At 56.7% G+C, this 462-nt stretch overlaps 1 protein-coding gene across 1 annotated transcript in view; it reads left to right on the plus strand.

The window, feature by feature from the left end:
- Positions 1 to 3: 3 nt before the first annotated feature.
- The window catches only part of CCDC177 (coiled-coil domain containing 177), a gene marked incomplete at its 5' end in the record, with an annotated part of 868 nt that continues 409 nt past the window's right edge, over positions 4 to 462 (plus strand). Inside the window, 2 exon segments of the mRNA XM_010010984.1 lie at positions 4 to 459; positions 461 to 462. The exon segment at positions 461 to 462 is cut by the window's right edge and continues 409 nt beyond it. Of these exon segments, the coding sequence (XP_010009286.1) occupies positions 4 to 459; positions 461 to 462 (458 nt within the window).

A 462-nucleotide genomic window follows, 5' to 3' on the forward strand; every position in this document is an offset into this window, starting at 1 on the left:
CAGGAGGAGAGGTGGCGGGAGAAACCGGAGAAGCAGGAGCGGCTGCGGAGGGAGAGGCTGCAGAGGGCCATCCAGGAGGACAAGCAGAAGAAGCTTCATCAAGAGCACAACCTGAAGGTGAAGGAAGAGGGCAAGAAGGAGCACCAGGAGCGAGAGGAGCAGCTCCTGCAAGAGAAGCTGTCCACGGCCGTGCAGAAGAGGCTGAAGAAGGAGGTACAGCTGCAGAAGGAGAGGAAACTGCTCAACCAAGCAGAGAAGCTGAAGCACGAGGCCTTGCTCAAGGAGCTGGCCAAGCAAAAGGCAGAAGAGAGGGAAATGCTGAAGGCCTCCCTGGAGATGAGTTTGACAAAGGCTCAGGAGAACTATGAGCAACTAGTGGAGAAGAGGAACCAGGAGCTGAGGGAGAAGGCCAGGAAGGAGGACATGCAGATCCAGAGAGCCAAACTGGCAGCAGAGAAGACG

This window comes from Nestor notabilis, unplaced genomic scaffold, assembly GCF_000696875.1.
Source record: "Nestor notabilis isolate BGI_N333 unplaced genomic scaffold, ASM69687v1 scaffold25083, whole genome shotgun sequence".
Lineage (NCBI taxonomy): Eukaryota > Metazoa > Chordata > Aves > Psittaciformes > Psittacidae > Nestor > Nestor notabilis.